The sequence below is a fragment of the Erythrolamprus reginae genome, chromosome Z (genome assembly GCF_031021105.1).
Source record: "Erythrolamprus reginae isolate rEryReg1 chromosome Z, rEryReg1.hap1, whole genome shotgun sequence".
Classification (NCBI taxonomy): Eukaryota; Metazoa; Chordata; class Lepidosauria; order Squamata; family Dipsadidae; genus Erythrolamprus; species Erythrolamprus reginae.
Window position 1 is genome coordinate 96,053,949 of NC_091963.1, and position 27,051 is coordinate 96,080,999.

At 45.0% G+C, this 27,051-nt stretch overlaps 1 protein-coding gene across 1 annotated transcript in view; it reads left to right on the forward strand.

The window, feature by feature from the left end:
* Window positions 1–27,051, forward strand: part of TANC2 (tetratricopeptide repeat, ankyrin repeat and coiled-coil containing 2) — a 257,730-nt gene that overhangs the window by 151,317 nt on the left and 79,362 nt on the right. The window contains exons 6-9 of the mRNA XM_070729274.1: window positions 4,560–4,708; window positions 8,189–8,378; window positions 20,933–21,196; window positions 25,319–25,444. Coding sequence (XP_070585375.1) covers window positions 4,560–4,708; window positions 8,189–8,378; window positions 20,933–21,196; window positions 25,319–25,444 — 729 coding nt within the window. The remainder of the gene's footprint in view (window positions 1–4,559; window positions 4,709–8,188; window positions 8,379–20,932; window positions 21,197–25,318; window positions 25,445–27,051) is intronic.

The following is a 27,051-nucleotide window of genomic DNA, read 5'->3' on the forward strand; positions in this document are numbered from 1 at the left end:
CTTGGACAAGTGGAAGGGGGAATGGAGCGGTTGGAGGAGCACCAAGATGCCAAAATGACTTCAGGGGAGGCTGTACATGGCAAGGAATGTTTGGAAGGGGAGGAGTGAGCTGTGATGCAGGGCTGAACATGATAATTCAGCTAGTTCACCGAACTACACAAAAAGTTTACAATCGATTTGGCCGAACCTTGGTAAACTAGCTGAATCCTATCATTGAATACAATACAATACAATACAATACAATATAAAAAGGATTAGCGTTAACATAGTGTTCTGTGCAGATTATAAAATACAGTGATCCCCCGGGTATTGCGATCCCGATCATTGCGAAACGGCTATATGGCGATTTTTCAACCCGGAAGTAAAAACACCATCTGCGCATGCGCGCCCTTTTTTCTATGGGCACGCATGCGTAGATGGCGCCGGGCAGATCAGCTGCTGGGCGGCTTCCCTGGGTCTTCCCCCTCTTGCTGGCGGGAGGGCGAGCGGCGGGCATCAGCGAGGAGTTTCCCCACCGCCCACGCAAACTCCTCGCTGCAGCTCGCCCGCCCTTCGCCCGCCCACGCCGTTCATTCTCGCCGCTTCCCAGCTGAGTCCTGAAGCGAATTGGCTTCAGGACTCAGCTGGGAAGCGGCGTGAGCGAGCGGTGCGAGCGAACGGCTTGTCCGCCGCCTGCCTGCCCGCTCGCCCGCCCTTCGCCCGCCCACGCCGTTCATTCTCGCCGCTTCCCAGCTGAGTCCTGAAGCGAATTGGCTTCAGGACTCAGCTGGTAAGCGGCGCGAGCGAGCGGCGTGGGCGGGCGAAGGGCGGGCAAGCGGCAGCGAGGAGTTTGCGTGGGCGGTGGGGAAACCCCAGCGCCGCTTCCCAGCTGAGTCCCCTTCCCAGGAACCCCAATCTTCGGCTCCTCGCTAGCGCTGCGGAAGTAAAAACACCATCTGCGCATGCGCAGATGGTGTTTTTACTTCCGCAGCGCTACTTCGCGAAAAACCGATCATTGCGGGGGGTCCTGGAACGGAACCCTCGCAATGATCGGGGGATCACTGTAATACTTCACTGTGGTCAAAAAAAATAAAATCTGATTGATCTGATAATAACTATTTGAGATACGACAAATCAGATTGAATAGGATATTTAGTAAAGAATTAAAATCGTCATTACTAGCAAGTACTGCGTAAAGAGAACAATAGAAAATAACAGTTCCATCAATTCATTGATCAATTCAAGTTATCCTTGTATGAATACAATCTCTGTTTAAATGGGACTTTTTGGTATCTTCCTTTGGTAATGGCTGTTGGGAAGGCATTGATTCTGGCTAACAATAAGCCCCTTCTGAATTGTGGGATTTGCACAACTATCTAACTGGTTGGAAGAAGTGTGCAGAATGGCTCAATGATTAAAAATATTAGCTTATTTTAAAGATGACTTTAGAGTACAAAGCGGCAGGGCCAGCAAGCAACTGACTCGCTGTGAGCTCTGCAACAGCATGGACCCTGAATTCACCACCAGGCTGTCCACTGAGTTGCCACTGCCAAGCCTCCAACTCAGGCACAGGGCTCTGGCAGGAGACCTGGCAGGGCGCCTGCTTCTTTGTGGCGGGCTTTCAGGGAGAGGCCACCCGAATGCAGCTGTGAAGAGGCTCAGCAGGGCTGCCCAGGCGTCCTTCTATTCCGCTCGTTCCTGCCACTTGCCCTTCATCCCACCACTTCCCCTTCATCTTCCTGCCTTCACCCTCTGGTGGCCCATGCTGTGTTGCACTTCCTCCGCTCAGCACCTGTCAGAGAGCCACTGCCGTCCTGCGGCTATGGCTGCTCTAGAGCAGAGGTCCCCAACCTTTTTTGCACCAGGGACCGGCTTTAAGCTAGACCAGTTTTCCACGGCCCGGCGGGGGGGGGGGGGGCTTTGGTCAAATGGGGGTGGGGTTATGGAGGGGTGGAGCTTAGTGACGCAGCCCTCCACACTTCTCCACAGGGCGGGGAGAATCAGGAGGCTCCTTTGGCAGCTGGGGGCTGCCTGGCTTTGTGATTTTGGTTGGGGGGGGAGTTAGGAAGGTCCTACTTCTCCCCCCCCCAGCCAAAAATTCAAAGCCTATCTGCTGGATACGGGCGATGAGTGGGACAGAGCGGCGCGGAAGCCTCTTGCAGCAGCTGCCACAGCCACCGGCTTCGGCACCGCTCGTCCCGCTCATCGCCCGTATCCAGTAGATAGGCTTTGAGTTTTTGGCTGGGGGGGGGAGAAGTAGGACCTTCCTAAGTCCCCCCCCAGCCAAAAACTCAAAGCCTATCTGCTGGATACGGGCGATGAGTGGGACAGAGCGGCGCGGAAGCCTCTTGCAGCAGCTGCCACAGCCACCGGCTTCGGCGCCCCTCGTCCTGCTCATCGCCCGTATCCAGCAGATAGGCTTTGAGTTTTTGGCTGGGGGGGGGGAGAAGTAGGACCTTCCTAAGTCCCCCCCAGCCAAAAACTCAAAGCCTATCTGCTGGATACGGGCGATGAGTGGGACAGAGCGGCGCGGAAGCCTCTTGCAGCAGCTGCCACAGCCACCGGCTTCGGCGCCGCTCGTCCCGCTCATCGCCCGTATCCAGCAGATAGGCTTTGAGTTTTTGGCTGGGGGGGGAGAAGTAGGACCTTCCTAAGTCCCCCCCCCCAGCCAAAAACTCAAAGTCTATCTGCTGGATACGGGCGATGAGTGGGACAGAGCGGCGCGGCAGCCTCTTTCAGCAGCTGCCACAGCCACCGGCTTCGGCGCCGGTCGTCCCGCTCATCGCCCGTATCCAGCAGATAGGCTTTGAGTTTTTGGCTGGGGGGGAGAAGTAGGACCTTCCTAACTCCCCCCCAGCCAAAATCACAAATCCAGGCAGCCCCCAGCCGCCAAAGGAGCCTCCTGATTCTCCCCGCCCTGCCCGACACCCCACCCTGTCCTGCATAATGTCCTCTGCCGGGAGGGCAGTGGCGCCGCGGACCGGCTGGAAAACCCCAACGGCCCGGTCCCGGTCCGTGGACCGGCGGTTGGGGACCTCTGCTCTAGAGGAATGCGATGGCACTGGCATAGCCCAGCTGCACTATGGCTGTGAATATGTGCGGGCAAGTGGGGGCCAAGGGGTGCAAGCTGGGCTATGCCAGTCCCAATTTACATTTTATATGTTATTTAAAAGCAATTGTTATAAACAATTGTCTCAGAATCTATATACACTGGTACCTCTACCTAAGAATGCCTCTACTTACGAACTTTTCTAGATAAGAACTGGATGTTCAAGATTTTTTTTGCCTCTTCTCAAGAACCATTTTCCACTTACAAACCTGAGCCTCTGAAACTGTAACAGGAAAAGGCAGGGAGAAGCCTGCGTGGGGCCTCTCTAGGAATCTCCTGGGAGGAAACAGGGCTGGAAAAAGTGGGGAGAAGCCTCTATGGCGCCTCTCTAGGAATCTCCTGGGAGGAAACAGGGCCGGAAAAGGCGGGGAAAAGCTTCCATAGGGCCTCTCTAGGAATCTCCTGGGAGGAAACAGGGCCAGAAAAGATTGGGAGAAGCCTCTGTGTTGCCTCTCTAGGAATCTCCTGGGGGGAAACAAGGCCGGAAAAGGTGGGGAGAAGCCTCCATGGGGCCTCTCTAGGAATCTCCTGGGAGGAAACAGGGCCAGAAAAGATTGGGAGAAGCCTCTGTGTTGCCTCTCTAGGAATCTCCTGGGGGGAAACAAGGCCGGAAAAGGTGGGGAGAAGCCTCCATGGGGCCTCTCTAGGAATCTCCTGGGAGGAAACAGGGCTGGAAAAGACAGGGAGAAGCCTCCATGGGGCCTCTCTAGGAATCTCCTGGGAGGAAACAGGGCCTCCACTCTCCCTGTGGTTTTCCCAATCGCACACAATATTTGCTTTTACATTGATTCCTATGGGAAAAATTGCTTCTTCTTACAAACTTTTCTATTTAAGAACCTGGTCACAGAACGAATTAAGTTCATAAGTAGAGGTACCACTGTAAATTGTTAGAAACAATTGTCTCAGAATCTACATAAATATTTCCCAAATTTCATATAATATGGCTTCAAACACTAATAAAAAATCCACTTTTGGATAATTATATTCTAATAAAAATTTGAGCATATTGTAGACAAACCTGTGAACATATGGCTCATAGGTTTAATGCTATCGGCATACTGCCCTGACAACTTTTATTGAAATTCAATAAATCTGCCGCTGCCAAATGTCACTGCTACAACCCTGAAACTCATATTATTGCACGCCTATAATGTCTCCAGACCTCACTGATACCATCAGCTGCACTGCTATTGCGGTACCACTGGGTGCTGAACAACAGATAGCCCAACCATTATTCCCACTTCCTTTTATTAGTGTAATATTTCCGATCCATGAATTGGGCCAATCTAGAATATAACAACCCAAAAGCACTTTTTCATTTTAAAAGAATATTCTTTAGCCTCCTATAACAATGTGAAGAATATTTTTAGTGCTACAAGTACAAGATTATATTTTTATATATGAAAATATATAAAATCTAGAATATAGTTAAATTCCTTTTTCTTTCTTTTCTTTTTTTGGTTCCATGAAGGTGAAACTGAACAGGAGCTGGGACCTCCTCCCTCTGTAGATGAGGCAGCAAACACACTCATGACTCGCCTGGGCTTCCTCCTGGGAGAAAAAGTCACTGAGCTACAGGCAGGGAATCAGTATAACATGGAAGGACAGGAAGACAATCAGGTGAGCTTAAAACTTTGTGTAGAATTATGATTTCACTGTATTCTATTTCTGGAAAGCAAAATACTACATGATTGCTATGATTCAAATCTCATCTTGTATCAGATGTATGAAAATCATATATGTATATATATATTGGTGATTAACAACAGAATAACTCCACGAACTTTCAAGAATCATCAGACAGACTGCATTCCCATGTGAACCAGTTGATGAGTGCTTCAATAGTCTGGCAATGGCTTACATGCATAGGACACTAGGCTGATGATCAGCAGGTTCACATTTGAGACCCGATTGTTTGCTGCGGGACGAGGTGAGCTCTTGTCACATGCTCCAGCTTCTTCTGACCCAATAGTTTGAAAGCAGGTGGATCGCGAATAGATAGTTACCATTTAATGGCAATTTAATAGATATTTGATATGATAGGGATGCACCAAATGGTATCCTCCGGGCAATGCTGATGTTACAATTTAAACCTTTCAATCTTGAAGTGCGTCCCGCTTGGTGATGTCATAATGATATCTCCGAACTGGATCAGTCGGTGCCGGTCCATGGGTGCCACCATCTTTTTTTTTTTTTATGATTTCCCCCCCCTTCTGAGCATGTGCAGAAGCCAAGTTCCAGCACTGTGCATGTGGTTGCCATCTGTTTTTTGGCTTTGGTTTTTTTTGCCACAACGTGCAGGAGGAAGCGAACTGGCAGCGAGGTAACTTAGAAGCAACCCCGGCTTCCAGGGTTCCCCTGCATCCCTTTTGGCTCCCAGGGGGATGTAGGAAGGCTTGCTAGGTCCAAAATAACGTGGGGGGGGATGCAGTGCCTTCCTGTGTCACTTTTGGTCTCTCAGGGGATGTAGGAATGCTTGCTAAGCCCAAAAAGGGTACCGGGGGGGGGGGGGGCGTTTTAAGATCCCCAAGTGCACAGAGTTTGAATTGAGAGCTTATTGTAAGTGGCTGCTAAGCTGTCCTTCTAAACTAAACAACAGTGGAGCTCTAAGAATGCCTAATGATCAGTGGGTATGTTCTCAGTTTCAAAATGTTTCTTCCCCCCCCCCCTGCTACCAAAGATCCTCTGGGGTTCTTCACAGGAAGGGAGAAGGGAGGGAGGGAGAGGGGGTAGAGAAAGAGAGAGAGAGAGACAGAAGTAAAAAGAAAAAGAGGAAGGAAGGAAGGAAGGAAGGGGGAGAGAGAGAAGACAAGAAAGAAAAAGATACAGAGAAAGACAGAGAAAGAGAAAAAAAGAAAGAAAGAGGAAGGAAGGGAGAGAAGAGAGAAAGGAATAAGAGGAAAGAAACATCACAAACCATGCCACTAGACATGGCTTCAGAAGACACTTTGAAAACAGCACAGCAATTTAGGACTGGAAGATATCTCAGAGGTCATATTGTCCAACCCCATGTGGTAGCAGGAAACTTTACATTACCTGGATTATTTTGGTGCCTCTAACAGAGAGAAAAATTGGCAGAAAGGAGAAGTAGTTTACTAAAACAAGACTGCCATGCGGAGGAAGGCAGAGATAGTCCTTGACTTATGACCACAATTGAGCCAAAACTTTTGATTGCTAAGCAAGAGCATTGCTAAGTGAGTTTCACCACATTGTATTCAATCCATGATATTTCCTGGCTCTAACAGTCATGTGCAAGCTAGGGAAGAACATCTGAAGGCATGTGTAATGTAATGTACAAAAGGTATGGTTAAATTTGTGACAGAAAGTGGACTCTGGGTATGTTTTTCCAAATGCAGTAAATGAGGTTGAATGTGTAGTTTTAGAAGAGGTGTGTGTGTGTGTTGGTTTGTTTGTGTGTGTGTGTGTGTGCATACATATACAATATGTATATAATAGATAATGTATCTTTTTGTGTGCTTGTGTGTTATATGTATATACACACGTGACATATATACTTAGAATTAAGTAGTAGGACTTTGGATGTTCAGTAGTAGTAAATAGAAAGGGAAATTGTATCTCATTGAGGCCTTTGAGATGAGGAAAGGCCAGGCACTCGAACCCTAACCCTTGACATGAGTGATGCAAATTGGTCACGCCTATCAAGTCACATGACTGCACAGCAAACTCCCACCAAACCACTCCCACTCAATCACATGACTGTCAATCCACACCCACAAAATAAGCCACGCCCACAGAGTGGTATTTTTAAAAATTGCAACCTACCCCTGCAACATACATATGTAAAGACATGCGAATATACTTATACTGTACATCCTGAAGTAGCAAAAACAATGACTTTATTTGGAGGCCAGTTTCTTCCCCTTTGAATGTACTGTATTTTTGTATGTGTATGTATCTATGCATTATATATTTGAGTTTGCATGGATTTGTGGAATATAGAAGGCTGTACTGAATCTATAGTTTTTAAAAGTATCACTTCCTGCAGTCCCCATTTTTAGATGAGGGACATGAACACATTTTGCATACAACCTTCCTCTGTATGTTACCGACGATTCCTGCCTTCCTTTTAACATTCGAACCTCAAGCAGACTAGTAGCTTGGGTGGGCCTTTGAGGCTAGCTCCACCCCCTGAAAGAAAGGGCATATCAACGCCCCTTCTCCAAGCTAGGTGGAGCTAGCCTCCAAGTATGGGGCATACCAAAGAGGTCATCACTCAATTGGGCAGGATACATATGTTTACTTGACTCCCCTATGCCTCTACTACACTTTGTAACACTCTTCAGCCAAATGGCGCTTCTACAGAAGTAAAAGCACCCATTTTATAGTGTCTAACGAAGGGAATTGGGGATGCCCACATGGCTGTCCTGCAGATTTCATAAATGGGGGCTTTGGTCGGCCATGCTACTGTAGTCGCAGCGCTGTGGGTGGAATGAGCCGTAATACCCCTGTTCTTATGGAGCCCTATTCTTTGATAAGCCATGGCGATGGCTTTCACGATCCAACCTCCCACCGCGGAGTAGGAAGCTTTAAGTCCTCGGGAAGCAGAGTCTCCGATTTACGGATTGCCTCCATTCTATGAATGTAGGTCTCTAGCACCCTTTTTACATCTAAAGTGTGCCAGGTGCCTCTTGCTCAGTGGAAGGATTTTTGTAAAACATGGGTAGGACTATATCCTGTGTCCTATGGAAGAGAGAGTCTACTTTTGGGATGAAAATAGAAGTGGAAGATGCAGAGGTCTCTCCTAATAGATAGGGCCACTAGCTCGAGCATTCTGTGGGATGATGTGATTGCCACCAGGAAGGCCACCTTAATGGTTAGGGGAGTAAGCAAAATGGATTAGATCAGTTCAAAGGGTTCCTTTGAGAGGGATTCTAGAACTAGTCCCAGGTTCCAGGTTGGGTATCTATGAACCCCTGGAGAACATAACTTAGATGCCCCTTTAAAGAATTCCCAGGCCAGATCGTGTGACCCCAGTATCCAACAACCCGCAGGAAAGGACTGTGGAGAGTACATCACAGTTTTATAAGCTTTACTGATGACTTTATTGTGATGTCTGTGTTGTTGCTTCCAATTTTCCAGACTTCAGCAGTGTCCCAACGAATAAGTCCCTGTTCTACACTGACCAGCAGTACTGCTTCACCACCTGCCAGTAGCCCTTGTTCCACCCTCCCTCAAACTAGTGCTAAGGATGTTATAGCAAAGGACTGCAATTATGGAGCTGTCACAAGTCCTACATCTACTCTTGAAAGCAGGGATAGTGGCATCATAGGTGAGTCTTAAGAGTTGCACAAATTTATTGTATTTATTGTACAAATTTATTGTACTGTATTGGGTGTTTATGTTTTCAGTATCCTGAAGGGAATTTGGAAAAGTTGAACAAGTATGAAAAGTCCTGGGTATTCTCTGAGCTTGATTGCTTTCTTGCAGATGTTTCATCACCAAAAGTAGGTAACATAATCAGTGCTGTTCTAGCCACACCCTTACTGGGATTTGATCTGGCAGCTTCTGCCTTCTAAGGCAGGGAATTAACCTCTAGGCCACCAGACCTGATCCCTTCAGCTCTGTACCAAGGAGGGGCTATATGCTTTTTATGTTGGATCACCCTGGTATATTGAAGGAACGTCACAGCTTCTTTTTGTTTCTAGGCCCAACCTAGGGCCATTTCAAGACAGTTAATTTATTCATAGCTGACAACTATATTCTGTATGTATCACATGTTTTTGCTGAATTTTTAAAAAAAAAAAAAATTAAGGGAGACTAGGATGGCACCATTTCGGCCTTGTTCTGGCCTCATCATATATATAAATATGGCTTGTCTGAAATCTTTCTGCTTTGTATAACATTTTGGGAGATACCATTTTTTAGAAGTTTTGTTAAGGGCTGAAGCTGAGGTTTTCTGTAAATGAATTATGCTACCGAGATTTGATGGTTTGGTGCTTTGGAGAAAGAAATAATCTTTTTTAGTGTTAAGAATTGGTCACACATGAAACAGTTCCCAAGATAGAGAAAGGAACTGTTCTTGTCACTAACCAACATTTTGTAAGGGCAAAAGTTATTAGAGTCTTTTCCACATCTAAATTATACTACTGATAGAAGGATATTCAAGAAACAAATCAGATATAAATGGAGATAAATTCCAGTTTCCTGAGCTGTGTACCAAACAAGAAACAAATCAAATGAAAGTTCAACATAAGAATTGTTTCCGTTCATAACTGAAATGAAGGAACCAGTGATGTAAAAGAACGCACAAAGGAGAATGTTGAATGCCTCTCAGAAACTCTGCTAATGCTGTCCTTTTTTAAGACACACAGAAAGTTTAAGTGGGTTAATATTGTTATGATCCAGTCTAGTAATCAGAGAAATAGGGAGAACATGGAATCAGTAAAGTCAAATGGTAGCTATCTTGTCATTGTTTGTATTCACTGTTACCACTGTTTTGACCAGCACTTGAGTCTAAAATAAAGGACAGTAATACTTTGCAAAGAAAGCATCACCTTTGATTATATCTATAGCTTTTCACCTGTTTTTTTCCTGGGGGCTCTGAACATTAACTTAGCCACCTGAAGTCCAGTTTCTCCACTGGGCTTTAGAACCACTAGCAGTAGCTTATTTTCTGGGCCACCAGTCAATGGAATGAAAAATAGGAGGCATTAACTTTTTTCTTTCTTTCTGGATGGGCTGTGTGGTCTGCTGCTGATCATAGCATTATTCTTTTCTGTAACTGTATGTGCTGTAAGTATGTACAGCTGTCCAAGAGTCAAAGTTGTCACAAACCAAGGAGGGGAATGAGGCTCACAGTTGAGTGTCGGGTACTGGGTGCTGTAATGAACTCAAGCTGGTGGATGCTCAGGAGGGGAAAGACATGAGACGCCATGAATCCAGGCTTGCTGGAATCTGCAGAGATCTGGTGAGGAGTGTTTCCTCGAGCAGGCCAGCAAAGAATGTATGCTGGAGCAGGCCAGCAGAGCAGAGTGTTGGCTGGAAGAGAGGAACATCTGCAACTGGATCAGACCATGAATTCAGGCTTTCTGGCGTCTGCAGAGAGTCAGTAAAGAATACTTGTTGAAGCAGGCTGGCAGCAGATGGAGGGGGGGGGGGCTTGTCGTGCCCTCATAGCCAGCAGGCTGGTGGAAGTCAGTAATGTTGAATCCCTCAGCGTGGTCTCTTTCTTTGCTGGCCAAACTCAAAACATTGACACAATTTTGGAATCAGCTATTGTGTTTGACTGGCTAACCATTTCTGGCCCAAGTGCCCAAAGTGCGTGCGTGCCCGTGAATCCCCAAAATGTAATGTGTATATATCCATACACGTACAGCCCCCCGCACATGCCCTGCCTCCCACACAAGCGCACAGGGCGCCCACACATGCACCCTGCACATGCATGGCAGAGACCCGAAGACTAGCTAATGGGAGGCATGTGAACATGCGTGGCAGAGCTGAACTGAGGCAATGGCTAGTGTGCCCACAGAGAGGGCACTGTGTTCCACCTCTGGCATGCATACCACCAATTTGCCATCCTGGTCATAGTTCATATATAATAATAAGAGATTATAAGAGTGGGATTGAGGAAGTGTGGGAAGCCATTCTCCGTACTGAAGGAGTGGGTCCAGCAGTCACATGGGTTGCTCCTGTCCAATCCGTTGGAACTGAGCCTAGTATTAAAAAAGACTGCTGGATCCGCCCCTTCCCCAGAATTCGCTCAGTTCGCATCCTCGGATGTGTGTGAATGCTCGTTCCTCTCGATAAAACACCTTCCCTTCGATCTCTCTTCAATAGCAAGTAAGATTTTTCCATTACTCAGCTTGCCGGCAGTTTTTTTCTCAGCCCTACAGGGCTTTGAGTTGGGGGAGAAGTTAGCGGCTCAGCCATTCGCGGTTTTTCCCTTCGTGCTGTAGCCGCGGCCGGTTTGTTAATTCCGGCCTTGGAGGTCCTGCCGTGAGCAAGCTTTATTATTTTTTTTTCAACTAATTAAGGGCTATTTACCTCCCGCGGTGTGGGACTTGTTTTGTCTCCCGGGCTTAGTCGCTCCTATTGCAAATAACGGAGCAGTTATTTTGGCGCCAAGGCTCTGACGCCCAGTAAGTTGCACTTTCGGTTCTGCCCTAAGGGGTCGGCCATTAGTGCCTACAGCCCGCCGCCTGACCCTGGAGTCGTCGCTTTGAGTTCCCTCGGGCCTATTCTCCACGGAAGTGGCCTCCAACCAGTGTGCCTTGGTTTTTCTTAAAGTTAAGTTAGTGAGGCCTGCCACGCTGCACTTAAGGACAAGAACTCTTGGTATCGCCCAGGATTGCCTCTTAAGGCGCAGCTGCTCCTGGGCCTAGGAGCAGGGTCACCTATCCTCTTGGGAATTCCACAAAATAATTCTTCTCTCCCCTATTTTTTGGCTCAAGCCTTGTCTTCTGTAATTGCTCAGACTATGGCTTCCCTTCCCAAGAGAGGCACTACCAAAGGTTCCAAAGAGGTTAGGCCTACTGGTAATCCTTCTGAGCTTCCCCAGGCCTCTTCCTCCTCTTCCTCAGGCTCTCAGTCTTTAGCCAAGCCCACTAGGGCTGAGAAGAGAAGGGACCTAGCCCTACAAAAAATACATGATAAATCAGCCAAACGTTTTAAGGTGCAGGCCCAAGTGCATATCAACCCTACCCCCCCGGAGGCCTCTAACCTGCCTCCCTCTGGGGTACCTGTGCTATCCCTGGATGAGCCAAACCTAAATCCACCCCAACCTAACCTATGGGGTTTAGGTCCAGAGGAGCCAGATATTACCGAGGATTTCCCCCAGCCAGAACCTGTTCAGGGCCTCAGGGATCCTCAGGCTTTTCCGGCTGATATTTCTTCCTTGCCACCGGAGTTTCAGTCTATCTTGACTATTCTGACTAACACTATTGATGCTAGACTCTCATCTTTAAATGTACCTCCTCTGTCTCATCCTCCCCCTCGCTCCTCCCGTCCCGTGAGTTCTTCTCCTTCCTACAGAGCCCCAGTCATGGAGGTCTCTGACTCCTCTCAGGAAGAGGATGAGGACGTGGATGCAGAAGAGGATGATGACCCCTTTCAGCGTCTGTCGGAGGATGAGGAATCTCAGATTAAGATTCCAGCCCCAGCTGCTATTTTCCCTTCGCAGCTTTTCAAATCTCTCCTGCTAAAAGCTAGAGTATCTACGGGGCTAGCCGGGCAAGAGAAGCAAGCTACTCCTTCCACAGACCCCCCAGAGGAAAATCTTCCTTACTTCATGGAGGAACAGGAAGACAATGAGGTAATTCCTATGCCCAAGTTGTTTAAGGATGCCTTGCTTAAACAGTGGGACCACCCAACCATAGGCTTCACTCCCACTCCCAAGGACAAGAAGCTCTACAAGCTCTCCCCCTCCTATGAGGAACTCCTAACATGTCCCAGGCCAGATGAACCAGTGAAGACGCTCCACTCAACGGCTGCCATGCCTGGCGAGGCAGAGGAGGTCCTCCGGCCAGAGGACAAACGACTTGAACAAATGCTCAAAAGAAGTCTCCTTGCAGACTCATGGGCCATTAAGAGTGCTGCAGCGGCATCCTTCTTTTCCAGAGCTATGCTCTTATGGCTTCGTCAGCTCCAACTACACCTGCCTCCAGATGACTTACGGGGCCAACAGGATTTCAACAAAATCTTCGCAGCTGCCCAATATATAGCAGATGCTACTCTCCAATCTTCCAGATTTGCAGCCAGGTCAGTAGCAGCCTCCACAACGGCCAGAAGGCTTCTATGGCTCCGCCCTTGGCAGGCGGGGGTAAGACAGAAATGGCAGTTAGCTATGGGTCCACTGAAACGTAACCTCCTCTTCGGAGATCTTCTGGACCCTCTCCTTACGGAAAACGCAGACAAGAAAAAGGTCTTGGGACCTACCACCAAGAAGGCCCCGAAACCGCAGTCCTTTCGGCGCACCGGGCGTCAGCAGGATCAAAGCTTCGCATTTCACAAGAGCCCAGGTCAGTATTCCCCTCGCTTTCGATCCCAAGCTAGAACCACCAGGGGCAGAGGGTCCCGCTATCAGAGAGGATCCTCTACTACCAGAACTTCCAAAAGATCCAGATGGTAAGTTTTCTCACCTGCCTATAGGCGGTCGCCTAGCCTGGTTCTCTTCCGCCTGGCACCGCTCTTGTAAGGACCCCTGGGTCATTGACACAGTGGAAAGGGGCCTAAGGTTAGAGTTTATTTCTTCTCCTCCTAACCGTTTTATTTCTTGTCCCTCTCCCAGTTCCTCTCCATCTCGTATTCGAATGGAGGAGGCTATTTCTCATTTGTTGACTATTAGAGCTATTCAACCGGTCCCCTCTCTCCAGAGAGGTTTAGGCTTCTATTCCATCCTCTTCATGGTCCCTAAGACTTCTGGAGGCTGGAGAGCCATCTTGGACCTAAAGAAATTAAACCGCTTCATTAAATATAGAAAATTCAAAATGCACTCCCTATCTTCCATTTTATCAGCTCTTCATCGAGGAGACTTTATGGTGTCTCTAGATCTCACTGAGGCCTACCTCCATATCCCCATTGCCAAGGTCCATAGGAGATTTCTGCGCTTTGCCTTTCAAGGCAGGCATTTTCAGTATAGGGCTATGCCTTTTGGGCTCTCCTCAGCTCCCAGGGTTTTCACTAAACTCTTGGGATCCTTGGCGGCTCATATCCGGGCCTCTCCCATTCATATTTTATGTTATTTAGATGACATTTTAATTCATGGTAATTCCAGAGCTGGTGTAGCTGCAGACCTCTCCTCTACCATGTCGGTTCTACAGAACCATGGTTTTTCCATAAACCTTAACAAGAGTCATCTTGATCCTTCCACTTCCATCCTGCATCTGGGGACTATCATTAATTCCGAAATATCCCAGGTTTTTCTCTCCAATGAGAGAAAACGCAGCATTTTGGATCTCATTGCTCGCATCCTGCCCCAGCAATCGGCCTCCATTGTCACCCTATCCTCCCTTTTGGGTAAGATGGTGTCATGTATTGGTATTGTTCCCTGGGCCCGCCTTCACGCCAGGGAACTTCAATGGCTACTATTACCATTTCAGAGATCAGGCCACAGCAACTCGAACCGACGCATCACCATCCCACCGACGGTTCGCAGATCCCTCAAGTGGTGGACTTCTCCAGCCCTAGACAAGGGATCCCCCTTCCGGTGTCCCGACCAGTTTGTAGTCACCACAGATGCCAGCCTCTCGGGCTGGGGAGCCCACGCCCAAGGTCTTTTAGCTCAGGGCACATGGTCACCGGAGGAGGCTTCCAAGCCCATCAATTGGCTAGAATTAAGAGCCGTGTCTCTAGCTCTAAAGCAATTCCAACCTTACATATCCAACCAACATGTGCTGATTCTCACCGACAATATAGCCACCAAAAGCCATATTTGCAGACAGGGAGGCACAAGATCCAAGGCCCTCATGAGGGAGGCCCTGAAGTTGGGTCTTTGGGCAGAGAAAAATCTCCAATCGCTTCTAGCCGATCACATCTCGGGGAGCCTCAACGTCCAAGCGGACTGGCTCTCACGAGCCACCATAGATCCAGGCGAGTGGAATCTCCATCAGTCACTGTTCCACCAAATCTGCCTCAGGTTCGGCCATCCAGTGTTGGATCTATTCGCGACCAGAGACAATACCCAGCTTCCCCGCTTCATCTCCAGGTTCCCGTCTCCGGGAGCGGAGGCAGTCAATGCCCTCAGGAGTCCTTGGCCTCCAGGCCTACTGTATGCCTTCCCTCCAATTCCAATTCTGCCAGACGTGATCAACAAAATCCTCCTGGAGAAAGCACGTGTAATCCTGATTGCCCCTCACTGGCCTCGCAGGCCCTGGTTCGCGGACCTTCAACAACTGTCCGTCCAGGACCCCTGGCGACTCCCCGCTTCGGAGGATATGTTGCGGCAGGGGGCCTCCTTCCATCCGGATCCAGAGTGGTTCCACCTCACCGCCTGGCTGTTATCCGGAGGGACTTAGACCTGCGAGGGTATGACCCAGACACAGTGGAAATCATTCTGAAATCTAGAAGGGGGTCTACCAATCGGATCTACGACCATACTTGGTCCAAATTTCATCAGTGGTGCTCGCAGGAGGGCTTATCCCCCCTGTCTTCCCATACACAGGATAATCGCCTTCCTTATGAAAGGTTTCCACCAAGGTCTCTCTACCAGCACCATCCGCCGCCATCTGGCCGCTATCTCTTCCGTCTTGGCGGGGCCTCGCAGGCAGCCCCTACGCTCCCTTCCAGAAATCCAAGAATTTCTAAGAGGAGTGGCCAATCTTAGGCCTTCTAAAATCCACAGATATCCAACCTGGGACTTGCCACGGGTTCTCCACTCTCTTACTCAAGCACCTTACGAACCCCTGAACTCTGCGTCCCTCAGGTACCTATCCTTCAAGGTAGCATTCCTGGTGGCGATTACTTCCGCCCGACGCATATCTGAGTTGGCAGCCCTTTCTATCAGACAGGACCTCTGTCAGTTTCATCAGGATAAGGTGGTTCTGCGGCTGGACCCCACCTTTCTACCCAAGGTCAGTTCCATGTTCCACAGATCTCAGGATATCGTTTTACCTTCTTTCTGTCTCCAACGAGAGCATCCCCTGGCGATTAGATGGCACACTCTAGATCTCACTAGAGCGCTAAAGATTTATATCCAACGCACAAGATCCATCCGGAGATCTGAAGCACTCTTCATAGCCTACCATCCCAGATCCTTGGGATCCAGAGTGTCTTCCACAGTAATAGGTCGTTGGATCAGAGGGGCCATCTCAAAGGCCTACGAGACAGCTTCCCTCTCCATTCCAAGGAATATTACAGCGCATTCCACCAGAAGTGCTGCCACATCTGCCGCTTGGGCGACTCAGGCTCCGTTGGAAGAAGTCTGCAAAGCAGCCACTTGGGCCTCGCCAAATTCCTTTATAAAACACTACAAGATTGATTCGTACACATCAGCAGATGCTGCCTTCGGAAGAAGAGTACTCCAATCCGTTATCTCTCACGATAGCAATGTACTCCCACCCTAGGGACCTATCTCTTGGGTATGTCCCATGTGACTGCTGGACCCACTCCTTCAGTACGGAGAATAGGCGTTGATTGCTTACCTGAACGCCTCTTCTCGTACGGTGAGTGGGTACAGCAGTCACTTCCCTCCCTTGTGTGGTCTTCTTTACCTTCTATTCTAATTTCTTATAACACATGAGAGTTGAACATTAAAGAGCTTCACTACTGAGCCTAGTCTACGGATTCGCGAATTCTGGGGAAGGGGCGGATCCAGCAGTCTTTTTTAATACTAGGCTCAGTTCCAACGGATTGGACAGGAGCAACCCATGTGACTGCTGTACCCACTCACCGTACGAGAAGAGGCGTTCAGGTAAGCAATCAACGCCTATTTCAGGGAGGATGGATGAATCTCAAGGCAATTCTGATGGTGTAGAAAACAGAAAATCTAATTAAGTTTAATCCAGGGTAAGTTTCATTCAGTGGTTACAGAGAAACTAAAAAAGAACTCATCCACATATCCTTTTCCCCTTCTCATCATGCACAATTTTCATTAAGGTACTACAGTATTTTTGAAAGATGAAATCACTTTATGTATTTAAAGTTCTATTCATAGGAATATAACCTCAGAAGAAAAAAAGGTTGTTTCAGTTATATATGTTCTTATTATTGTTCTGCTAATTTGTTTGGATTATTCAAATGAATTCTTCAAATGAAAGCTCGTTGTGGTTATTATTTAAATGGTTCAGAAATCTTTGACATTATCTTCTTCCATTGGTTTACAAGTAATCCATTGAAAAAAATGACTTATAACCTTGCACTTATAACTGTTGCACAGTCACATGATCAAAATTTGGCCACGTGGGATCTCAAAGTCATGTGATTATCATTTGCAACCACCTCAGCAGTCTTCCAAAAAGTAAAATCAACAAGGAAATCCAAATTTACATAACTACTTCATGATTTGCTTAAAAACCATAGCAAAAAAAGTCATAAAATCAGACATGACTCACTTAAGAATCACTTTGCTTAGCAATGGAAATTCTGATCTCAATTGTAGTTGTAAGTCAAAGAATACCTGTATGCCTATCTAATAAGATACGGTAAAAAAATTCAGCCTTCAAGTTCCATCCCTGAAGGCTTGTCATCTGAAGGCTGAAGGTATATCTTTTTTGTAGCTGTCCCACTCCTTTGAAATTGTGTTCCATCTAAATCAGGATAGTATCAAGACCAGGCTATAACAGTCCAAATTGTACAATTGAGCATATTGCCCTGCTTGCATTCTCACATTTGACCGTTTTTCTCCTACCAGTAGATATTTCTGTGGATGGGAGAAAAAGGATTTCTGACAAACACTGCTCTAATGTACCTAACATTACAAAGGTTGTGTATCTGGGGATCTATTAGGGACAACCAGATGAAGGAAGTGTAGAATGTCATTCTTCACAATGCTGAATGATTGGTTATCCATGTCATTGCTTGTGACAGCCTTTCAAACAAAGTCGTGCTTGCCTCTTGATGATTGATTCAACTGCTGTGCAAGTATCTTGCTCTGTTTCCTTGCAGGCTAGTCGGCAGTATAAGCTGTCAAGTGCTACTGGAGATAGGAGAATTACTGTAATGTTGCTAAATATAGTGATTCTTAACAATTTGTGATTACTTTTGAATTTTGTTTGTTTGTTTGTTCAGACTTCTATGCCACCCAATCCTACTGGAACTCAGGGTGGCTTATAACGACAATAATAAAATACAATGTGAAAAGTCAAATATAAATAGTAAAAATAATAAAAACCCAATTATACTAATAGTTAACAAACAATTAATAAACCCTAACAAACAGCCCAATAGACAAGCATATGTATCAATCACTCAGTTCGGCCATGACAAGATGTATGACTCACGGCCCCCAGGCCTGCCGGCAAAGCCAGGTCTTCACAGCCTTTTGGAAGGCCAGTTGGGTGGGAGTAGTACATGCCTCAGGAAGTAGTTGATTCCATAGGGCCGGGGCAACCCGAGAAGGCCCTCCCCCAAAGCCCGCCAACCTACATTGTTTAGCCGATGGAACCCGGAGAGGGCTAGCCCTGTGTGATCTGATAGGTTTATGGGAGGTTTATGGCAGGAGATTGTCCTGCAAATAGTCTGGTGCTAAGCCATGTAGGGCTTTATAGGTAATAAATTAATACATCTCCCCCAGGCCTATACAGTTTATGCATGGTATGTTTGTGTGTATGTTTTTGCTTTTTAATAAGGGTTTTTAAGTGACTTTTAAATTATTAGATTTGTTATACATTGTTTTATTGTTGTTGTGAGCCGCCCCGAGTCTATGGAGAGGGGCGGCATACAAATCTAATAAATAGTAATAAAAATAATAATAATAACCAACACCTTGAATTGTGACTGGAGACTAATTTGTAGCCAGTGCAGCTTGCGGAGCATATGTGTTTATATGGGTATACCTAGGTACACCCATGACAGCTCGCACAGCTGCATTCTGGATTATTTGCAGTCTCCGAACACTTTTCAAGGGTAGCCCCATGTAGAGCACATTGCAATAATCTGGACGAGAGGTGATGAGGGCCTAAGTGACTATGTAGAGGGCCGCAACTGGTATACCAGGTGAACCTGGGCAAAGGTCCCCCTGGCCACAACCGAGATGGTCAAGGCTCAGCTGTGAATCCAGGAGGACTCCCAAGTTGCGGACCCTTTCTGAGGGGGTTAAGTCCCCTCTCCCCGAACAATGGACAGACAGATGGAATGGTTCTTCAGAAGAAACTCCCAGAGCCACTTGGTCTTGCTGGGTTGAACTTGAGTCTGCTTAAATAAATGTCTAAAATAAATTTTAAGCATTAATTAATATTACCTAAAATGGGCTCTGTTGTCCACACGAGTCCTAAAACTGAATACAATAAAGAGAATGTAATTAAATAAATGAATTAAAAACATATTTATTTGTTTATTGGGGAAAATGTTTCAGAGATACATGCAGTATAAGCTCAGAATAAGGCACCTTGGTAGAAAAGAATTATTCAATCTCCAAAAATGAGCTGCTAAATGTTTGAGACGGTGAATACAGTTTCTGCCTGCGTTACCTTAAATAGGTGAATAGAAACAAAATCTCAAGAAACAGCATTGTCGGGGTGGCCCATTTCCAATTCAATGATGAACCATTTCTGGGCTGTTTTATTCCAGAGGATATTTTGTTGGTTTCTAAAAATAAATTTTCTAAACCAGAAACAGTTTAAAGTTCAAAATGTTGAATTGCTTTTGAATTTAGCTGCTAGAGTTCATTTCACCGGACTTTTTGGACCTCAAATCTGAAGTGGATCTCAAATCTCAAATTCTACCAATTAATAACATGAAAATATATTTTCTGTATAATTAGTGTATTAAAAGTGAAAAAAAATATTGGAAATGCTCAAATTTAACACAAGGAAAAATGTGTGTTTTGAAGGTTAATATTTGGAAAATTGTAAAGTTTTGCCCTAGCTCAATTTGAAAAACATTTCTTTTGTAGTAAAGCCTGGTTTTAAAAAAGGTAAATTTTGTTTTTGCAGGTTAAGATGAGAAATATCTTCTATTCAGGTCATGAAAAGTATTAAATAAAGGTGGTGAAAGCCTGTGCCAGATAATAATGGCTTGTGAATATAGTTTCCATCAATATCAAAATATTAATATTTAGATGACAAATGAAATCCCATATTAGTACATGAATAAATAAATAGAAGAGCTCAAAAAGTCCTATATGTAGCAATTGTTGCGTATAGTAATTGATAAGTATGTTCTCCCAGTATAATTGAAATCCTTGCTTGGATTTTGTGTCTTTTCTGAAATGACACAAATTTCCTTTTGTCTCCTATTAGATCTCACCTCTTATTGGTCACTATTCATCTGAGGTATTTCCTATATATTAGGCTTCTGATTCGACTGCAGAAGCAATCATGATTGATTTTTCCCTTATATAATGCAATGACAAATCACAATATTCTTAAAAGGCCGTGAGATAGATTGTTACAGTACTAGAAGGGAGGATATAAAGAAAAAATAATCAAGAATAATCTAGGTCTTTATAGAGTTAATTTATTAAAATGTAAATAGTTAAATAAAAATTTATAACAATTGCTATATTTGTTTATCCATAAGTAAATATAAGTACCACCATACCTGTAGATTCGAATATCTCAAAGATCCCAATAACTACTCTTTAATTAACTAGTAGGAATCCATCTACTTTATATGAGGAAAAAAAGTGGGATGGGGAAGGGAATTCACATAATGTAATTGCAGGGGATCTCCAGTTTTAGCAAAGAACCAAGACATTTATGATTTGTCTTATATTATTTGTTGCATTTGGATAGTGTAATTGCTACATACAGGGCTCTTTACGCTTTCACATTTATTCATGTACCGTCATGATGTTGCATTTATCATTTGCAATATAAATAACCCACTTTCAACTCTTCAATAATATTGATGTTTGATTTTACTTGATAGAATGAATGCTATATACAGTATATATTTTTGAATTTGTAATATACATGTTTTGGTAATACAAATCACAATTAGGTTGGGCAAGAGTTTACCATGAGATTGGACATTTAATTTCTATTGGAATGTTAGGAGTATTCAAGAAAGAATATAGTTACTGCATCTTCTATGTTTTTTCTTGGTTGCCTTTTCACCCACCAGATTCCTAGGTGGAAATCATTAATAGAGAATAGAGACAAGAAGTCACACCATCTTAAAAAAAGAAAAATCCATAGTATTAAAACTTGACAATCATAATCTATGATCTGCAAAGTCACAAAAATGAAATGTTTTTTGTTACTCATTGTCTTTTATTGTTTGTTGCAGCAACTTTGACAAGTTATTCTGAAAATGTGGATCGTGCCAAATATGGAGGGGAAAGTAGTAAGGAATTGGGATCTGGAGGAAATCTGAAGCCTTGGCAATCTCAAAAATCCAATATAGACTCCTGTTTATATAGAGTAGATGAAAACATGACAGCTTCTACATACAGTTTGAATAAGATCCCTGACCGGAATCTAGAGACTATTTTATCTCAGTCAGTACAATCCATTCCACTTTATCTCATGCCACGGCCCAATTCTGTAGCAGGTAAGAATCATATCCAGCAGGTTATAATTAATTTTCTTTGTAAAATGATTGGACAAATTATTCAAGTATAAGTATAGGTTTAAATTTACAATTTTGTAAGTTATTCTATCTTATTCTATCATTTTGATTGATCAATTCTAGATTTTTGTTTGTTCTAAAGTTTTGTTTGACCTTCTTTGACGGAGATGGGTGGTATAGAAATATGATCAGTTAACTAATTAGTTAATTAATGAAAGCAAAGCAAAAACACCATTGCTGGTAGTATGAACTACAGAACTACAGTATTTGGATAACACAATACTTAGCAATCCTGTATTGATATCACAATCTATGAAAGTTTCAAGTAACAGCCATATAAGCCTATAAAGTTTATATTCGTGATAAGACAGACACTTGTAATTTACCTGTTTTAGACTTTAAACTTGGTGACGATGTGAAAAAATTGAAATCAATTATCATTTCTCAGATAGTTATTCTACTGTTTCAAATTCACTTCATTTTTAAAATAATAATTGTATTAATGTTTACAAAAATAAAATATTATTGTAAGCTAAGAAAAATTGTAAAAAGGAAAGGAAAAAGTGTAGAGGAAAAAAGTATAGGAAAGGAAAGAAATAGAAAACAGTATAGAAAAAAAATATAGAGAACGAAAAAAAGAGAAATAGATTTTAAAATCTCCCATCTCCTTCCAGGCAAATATAAAGTATAAAGAATTTCAGTAATTTAATGCCTTCTTTGGCATTTCAATATAAGAAGGAACAATAACTTCTTACCTTATAGTGGAGCAAAACTCAAGTTTAGTTCCTATTTATTATCTACCCTGTCTCTTCCAAAAGAAGATATCCCCTAATAATAAGCCCAATTGGACTTTTGAGTGTATGACAATGAGGCCAAGTGCTTATTTCAGGGTTAATATATATATATATTACATATATATATATATATATATATATGACAGAGTCTTATTTTCAGGAAAACATGGTATGTTAATGTTTTCTTTACTAAGTTAGTATTTTTTTTCTGAAGAAAAGTTTTAAGACAGAATGTTTAATTTTTAAAAAAATTAATATCAAATATACAATTAGCTTCCTTTCCCCCCCTTTTCTTCAGTTATTATTTGACTAGAGTTTAATTCTCAGTTTTTAAATATTTGTCTTTCTATTTAAGAAAAATAATCCAGAAATGTAATATCTTTGTAGCCGCTTTGCAGCTGTCTTCTGAACCCAAACGCGGAAGTTAGCGTTCCGGCTTCAGAAGACAGCTGCAAAGCGGTGCGCGTGTTTTAAAACGTCAGAGCCGGCCTGGGGGGCTCGGGGGGAAGCCCCTGAGCCCCCCAGGCCGGCTGCCACGTTTTAAAACACGCGCGCCGCTTTGCAGCTGTCTTCTGAACCCAAACGCGGAAGTTAGCGTTCCGGCTTCAGAAGACAGCTGCAAAGCGGCGCACGTGTTTTAAAACGTCAGAGCCGGCCTGGGGGGCTCGAGATCCAGAGGGGAGAATGGGGCAGGAAAGAGTGGAGAAAAACGGAGGAAACCCATGGAGATCCAGAGGGGAAGAAGGGGGAGGAAAGAGTGCAGAAAAACGGAGGAAACCCATGGAGATCCAGAGGGGAGAATGGGGAGGAAAGAGTGCAGAAAAACGGAGGAAACCCATGGAGATCCAGAGGGGAAGAAGGGGGAGGAAAGAGTGGAGAAAAACGAAGGAAACCCATGGAGATCCAGAGGGGAAGAAGGGGAAGGAAAGAGTGCAGAAAAACGGAGGAAACCCATGGAGATCCAGAGGGGAAGAAGGGGGAGGAAAGAGTGGAGAAAAACGAAGGAAACCCATGGAGATCCAGAGGGGAAGAAGGGGGAGGAAAGAGTGCAGAAAAACGGAGGAAACCCATGGAGATCCAGAGGGGAAGAAGGGGGAGGAAAGAGTGGAGAAAAACGAAGGAAACCCATGGAGATCCAGAGGGGAAGAAGGGGGAGGAAAGAGTGGAGAAAAACGGAGGAAACCCATGGAGATCCAGAGGGGAAGAAGGGGGAGGAAAGAGTGGAGAAAAACGAAGGAAACCCATGGAGATCCAGAGGGGAAGAAGGGGGAGGAAAGAGTGGAGAAAAACGGAGGAAACCCATGGAGATCCAGAGGGGAAGAAGGGGGAGGAAAGAGTGCAGAAAAACGGAGGAAACCCATAGAGATCCAGAGGGGAAGAAGGGGGAGGAAAGAGTGCAGAAAAACGGAGGAAACCCATGGAGATCCAGAGGGGAAGAAGGGGGAGGAAAGAGTGGAGAAAAACGAAGGAAACCCATGGAGATCCAGAGGGGAAGAAGGGGGAGGAAAGAGTGCAGAAAAACGGAGGAAACCCATGGAGATCCAGAGGGGAAGAAGGGGGAGGAAAGAGTGGAGAAAAACGAAGGAAACCCATGGAGATCCAGAGGGGAAGAAGGGGGAGGAAAGAGTGCAGAAAAACGGAAGAAACCCATGGAGATCCAGAGGGGAAGAAGGGGGAGGAAAGAGTGGAGAAAAACGAAGGAAACCCATGGAGATCCAGAGGGGAAGAAGGCGGAGGAAAGAGTGCAGAAAAACGGAGGAAACCCATGGAGATCCAGAGGGGAAGAAGGGGGAGGAAAGAGTGCAGAAAAACGGAGGAAACCCATGGAGATCCAGAGGGGAGAATGGGGAGGAAAGAGTGCAGAAAAACGGAGGAAACCCATGGAGATCCAGAGGGGAAGAAGGGGGAGGAAAGAGTGGAGAAAAACGAAGGAAACCCATGGAGATCCAGAGGGGAAGAAGGGGGAGGAAAGAGTGCAGAAAAACGGAGGAAACCCATGGAGATCCAGAGGGGAAGAAGGGGGAGGAAAGAGTGGAGAAAAATGAAGGAAACCCATGGAGATCCAGAGGGGAAGAAGGGGGAGGAAAGAGTGGAGAAAAACTTCGCAGCTGTCTCCTGAAGCCGGAACGCTAACTTCCGCGTTCGGTTTCAGAAGACAGCTGCAAAGCGGCGCGCGTGTTTTGAAACGTCAGAGCCGGCCTGGGGGGCTCGGGGGGAAGCCCCCGAGCCCCCCAGGCTGGCTGCCACGTTTTAAAACACGCGCGCCGCTTTGCAGCTGTCTTCTGAAACCGAACGCGGAAGTTAGCGTTCCGGCTTCAGAAGACAGCTGCGAAGTGGCGCGCATGTTTTAAAACGTGGCAGCCAGCCTGGGGGGCTCGGGGGCTTCCCCCCGAGCCCCCCAGGCCGGCTCTGACGTTTTAAAACACGTGCGCCGCTTTGCAGCTGTCTTCTGAAACCGAACGCGGAAGTTAGCGTTCCGGCTTCAGGAGACAGCTGCGAAGTGGCGCGCGTGTTTTAAAACGTGGCAGCCAGCCTGGGGGGCTCGGGGGCTTACCCCCGAGCCCCCCAGGCCGGCTCTGACGTTTTAAAACACGCGCGCCGCTTTGCAGCTGTCTTCTGAAACCGAACGCGGAAGTTAGCGTTCCGGCTTCAGGAGACAGCTGCGAAGTGGCGCGCGTGTTTTAAAACGTGGCAGCCAGCCTGGGGGGCTCGGGGGCTTACCCCCGAGCCCCCCAGGCCGGCTCTGACGTTTTAAAACACGCGCGCCGCTTTGCAGCTGTCTTCTGAAACCGAACGCGGAAGTTAGCGTTCCGGCTTCAGGAGACAGCTGCGAAGTGGCGCGCGTGTTTTAAAAGGTTGCAGCCGGCCTGGGGGGCTTGCCAGCACCCCCCCCAGCACCCCAGGCCGGCTGCAACCTTTTAAAACACGCGGGATACGAGCGCCAAGGAGCTGTCTCCTGAAGCCGAGACAGCTCCTTGGCGCTCGTATCCCGAATGTGAGCTCGGGAGGCGAACAAAAATGTCGCTCCCCTCCCAGCTCTTATCTCGAGTAGCTCGTAAGTAGAGCTGCTCGTATGTCGAGGTTCCACTGTATAAGGGAGGGTCATTTAAGTTCTACTGAAATTAAAAGATTAAAATGAATGTTTTAAGGAAAATAAAGTGACCCTGTAATTTACAAAGTTTTATAAATAAGAGTTGCATATTAGAACTATAATCAAAAGAAAGACAATATTTAGTATCAGATTTAAAGGTCTTAATTTATACTTTATATAATATATTTATGAATATATCTGATTATTTCTTATGGACAGCCACCAGCTCAGCCCACTTGGAAGATCTAGCTTACTTAGATGAACAGAGGCATGCTCCTCTACGAACATCTCTCAGGATGCCTCGTCAAAGTATGGCTGGTACTCGCACACAACAGGATCTAAGAGGTAGAGATCATGTGATTCAGACTTTTATCAGTTCCTTTACCAATACAGATTTTTTAAAAAATATTTTGGAAATATGCTCTTCCACTGTGAGTTGTGATAGCAATCTCCTCACCAAACCTATCTTAATACTGAAAATTGAATTTAGTACCTTAAATATAAAATATAATCACTATTTTCAAGCCACTTTTCAGAGGGCATTTGGGAAAGAAATGGAATGTTGAATTACATGTGTGCTATGTGGGAAAAACAAGTTATAGCATTTGTTGTTCTTTATGATGCATGATTTTAAATCCCATTACTGCTAGCAAATCAAAAGGGGTTCAGAGTCTTCCAATTAGAATGGCTCAAAAATGTGAGGAAATAAAAACATAATAAGCAGTTAGAAGGATTACTTAGGTGGAGAAAATGAGGTCGGAAGGTGAAATCTAATCCTTGAGACTAACTCACAGATCTTATGACATGGTTTCCAGTTTCCTTTGCTCCTTTCTGAGCTAGGTAGGAACAAAAAGATATAAAACATGTTAGAGCTAGGGATAGATTGGGGCAGCAGTCTTTTTCTTTTTAGAGACACAACTACTGCTTGTTCTGAGATGAAGAATATTTCTGTTCTGCAGGGAGATTCCTAAAGGAATTAATCTTCAGTAAACATTTCTAGTAGACTAAGATTATTATGATTTGTTGCACAGTCAACCAGATGTTCACACTGGGTTTGGCATTTTGCCTACCTATCAAGTCCTTTCAAAGAGATGAGATAGGCAGATCTGGATGTTTAATGATGTTACAGATATCATCAGAGGATGTAAAGCTGCCTTCTGCAATTGGCTGATGGTGAATAGGTCAATGTTAATGATGTTCAAGTGATGCTCCAGTTGTTTTGGGCTTGAACCCAAGGCCCCTATTACTATTGGGTATTATCTAGTTTGCTTTTGCCACAGTCGTTCTGTTTCTATGTCTTTGTATTTTGTTATCTTCTCCAGTTCTTTTTCTTCTATTTTGCCAGGTACTGCCGTATCCACTATCTATACATTTTTGTATTTGTGATAAACAATTGTTAAGTCTGGGATGTTATGTGGCAGATGTCTATCTATTTTAATGCATCCTAATTTTCTATGACTTTTATCTATTTTATGATCCCAGCAGGCATGTGATATTTCTTGCAGATTTTTTAATGCACTATTATTGCTACTGCCATTGCTTGCAATCAGTCTGTGCAATCTTCTTGCAGTAACTTACCAGGTGATCCACTATTTCTTCAGCTTTTTTTACATATGCAGCACTTACTGTCTGTTGTTGTCTTCTCAATTTTGGTTTTATACGCATTTGTTCTTAAGACTGGCCTTATGCAGCCAGTTTTAGTCCCTTGTTCCCGTTCTTCAATTTATCTTCTTTTCCTGGTGATTTTTTAAATTTATTGACCATATAGGGCTTTGTCTTACCATGCCTCCATTGTATTTTTAATTTAGTCTTTCTTGTAGGCCATTTCTTCAATATAGTCAATAAGCCTTCCTGAAATACTAATTTCAGTACATCTTCTTCATTGTCCTTCAGATATTCTTCCAAAATCATTTTTTGTCTTCAACTTTCTGATGTACTTGCAATATTCCATG